Source organism: Arvicola amphibius, chromosome 15 (assembly GCF_903992535.2).
Source record: "Arvicola amphibius chromosome 15, mArvAmp1.2, whole genome shotgun sequence".
Lineage (NCBI taxonomy): Eukaryota > Metazoa > Chordata > Mammalia > Rodentia > Cricetidae > Arvicola > Arvicola amphibius.
In genome coordinates, this window is record NC_052061.1 from 28,478,679 (window position 1) to 28,480,274 (window position 1,596).

A 1,596-nucleotide genomic window follows, 5' to 3' on the forward strand; every position below is an offset into this window, starting at 1 on the left:
ACCTGGCTAACCTGGATGAGATCCGATCTGTGTGATATACATGGGATGATTGCTATTTCTGAAAACTTCCTGTAATTGTATAAAGAGGTTAATTCTGAATAATAAGGAATAAATTTAGTGATTTCAAAGGTAAGACAACTCTCTGCATATTGAGTCGATAACTATATTGAGAGGTTCTGTAAAATCCATTAGCAACATGAGAATGGCATATATTTCTGATTTTAGCATAGAATTAGAAGATCTTTAAACCAGACCTGGCAATGCACTTCTTTGATTCCAGCACTCTAGAGGCAGAAGTAAGTGGATATTTGAGTTCAAGGTTAGTTTGGTCAAAGAAAGACGCCCGCTGTCCCCTCTCGCCGCTTGCTGCAGCCATGGTCAACCCCACCGTGTTCTTCGACATCGCGGCCGATGGCGAGCCCTTGGGCCGCGTCTCCTTCGAGCTGTTTGCAGACAAAGTTCCAAAGACAGCAGAAAACTTTCGTGCTCTGAGCACTGGAGAGAAAGGATTTGGATATAAGGGTTCTTCCTTTCACAGGATTATTCCAGGATTCATGTGCCGGGGTGGTGACTTCACACGCCATAATGGCACTGGCGGCAGATCCATCTACGGAGAAAAATTTGAGGATGAGAACTTCATCCTGAAGTATACAGGTCCTGGCATCTTGTCCATGGCAAATGCTGGACCAAACACAAACGGTTCCCAGTTTTTTATCTGCACCACCAAGACTGAGTGGCTGGATGGCAAACATGTGGTCTTTGGGAAGGTGAAAGAAGGCATGAACATTGTGGAGGCGATGGAGCGTTTTGGGTCCAGGAATGGAAAGACCAGCAAGAAGATCACCATTTCCAACTGTGGACAACTCTAATTCTTTTGACTTGCGGGCTTCTTACCCACCAGACCATTCCTTCTGTAGCTCAGGAGAGCACCCCAGCCCCATCTGCTCGCAGTACCCTGTAATCTCTGCTCTCACTGAAGTTCTTTGGGTTCCATATTTTCCTCATTTCCCTTCAAGTCTAGCTGGATTGCAGAGTTAAGTTTATGATTATGAATAAAAACTAAGTAAGAACTGTAAAAAAAAAAAAAAAAAGAGTTCCAGGGCAGCCATGGCTACATGTAGGAACTCCATCTCAAAAAAAACAATAAGATCTTTGCACCATTTTTCTTAAGTTTCCTGATTTGTAACCTGCATTTCATGATTAATTTGCATCAATATAGAATATAGGGTCTCCAGACATTGGTTCCCTGTATAATGTGAGAGACTAACTGATTCTTTTTATGAATTTAAGTCTCTTTCTTTAGGATAACAGTTGTTAATCTCTCATCAAAAATTACTACAAGCTCTTTTACAATTTTCATTTTCAGCCAATAAAGAGGAAACTTCATCTTTAGTAAAAGGTACTATGATTTCTGCTGGGTCTGTTGAAGTCTTCATTTTCCTTTGAGAATCAAATCATAATCCCTCTCCACATATGCCTTTCATTTCATACTCTGTGGGGTAAGCATATCCATTCTAAGATAATATAGCCCTCTGCATAAAAAATCCTTATAGGAGCTGGGCGGTTGTGGCACACGCCTTTAATCCCAGCACTTGG

At 41.5% G+C, this 1,596-nt stretch overlaps 1 protein-coding gene across 1 annotated transcript; it reads left to right on the forward strand.

The window, feature by feature from the left end:
- Window positions 1–349: 349 nt before the first annotated feature.
- On the forward strand, window positions 350–1,070 carry LOC119802092 (peptidyl-prolyl cis-trans isomerase A-like). The gene has a single exon (XM_038312991.1). It carries the CDS (start codon window positions 375–377, stop codon window positions 867–869), a length of 495 nt encoding a protein of 164 aa, XP_038168919.1. The 5' UTR covers window positions 350–374; the 3' UTR covers window positions 870–1,070.
- Window positions 1,071–1,596: the final 526 nt, after the last annotated feature.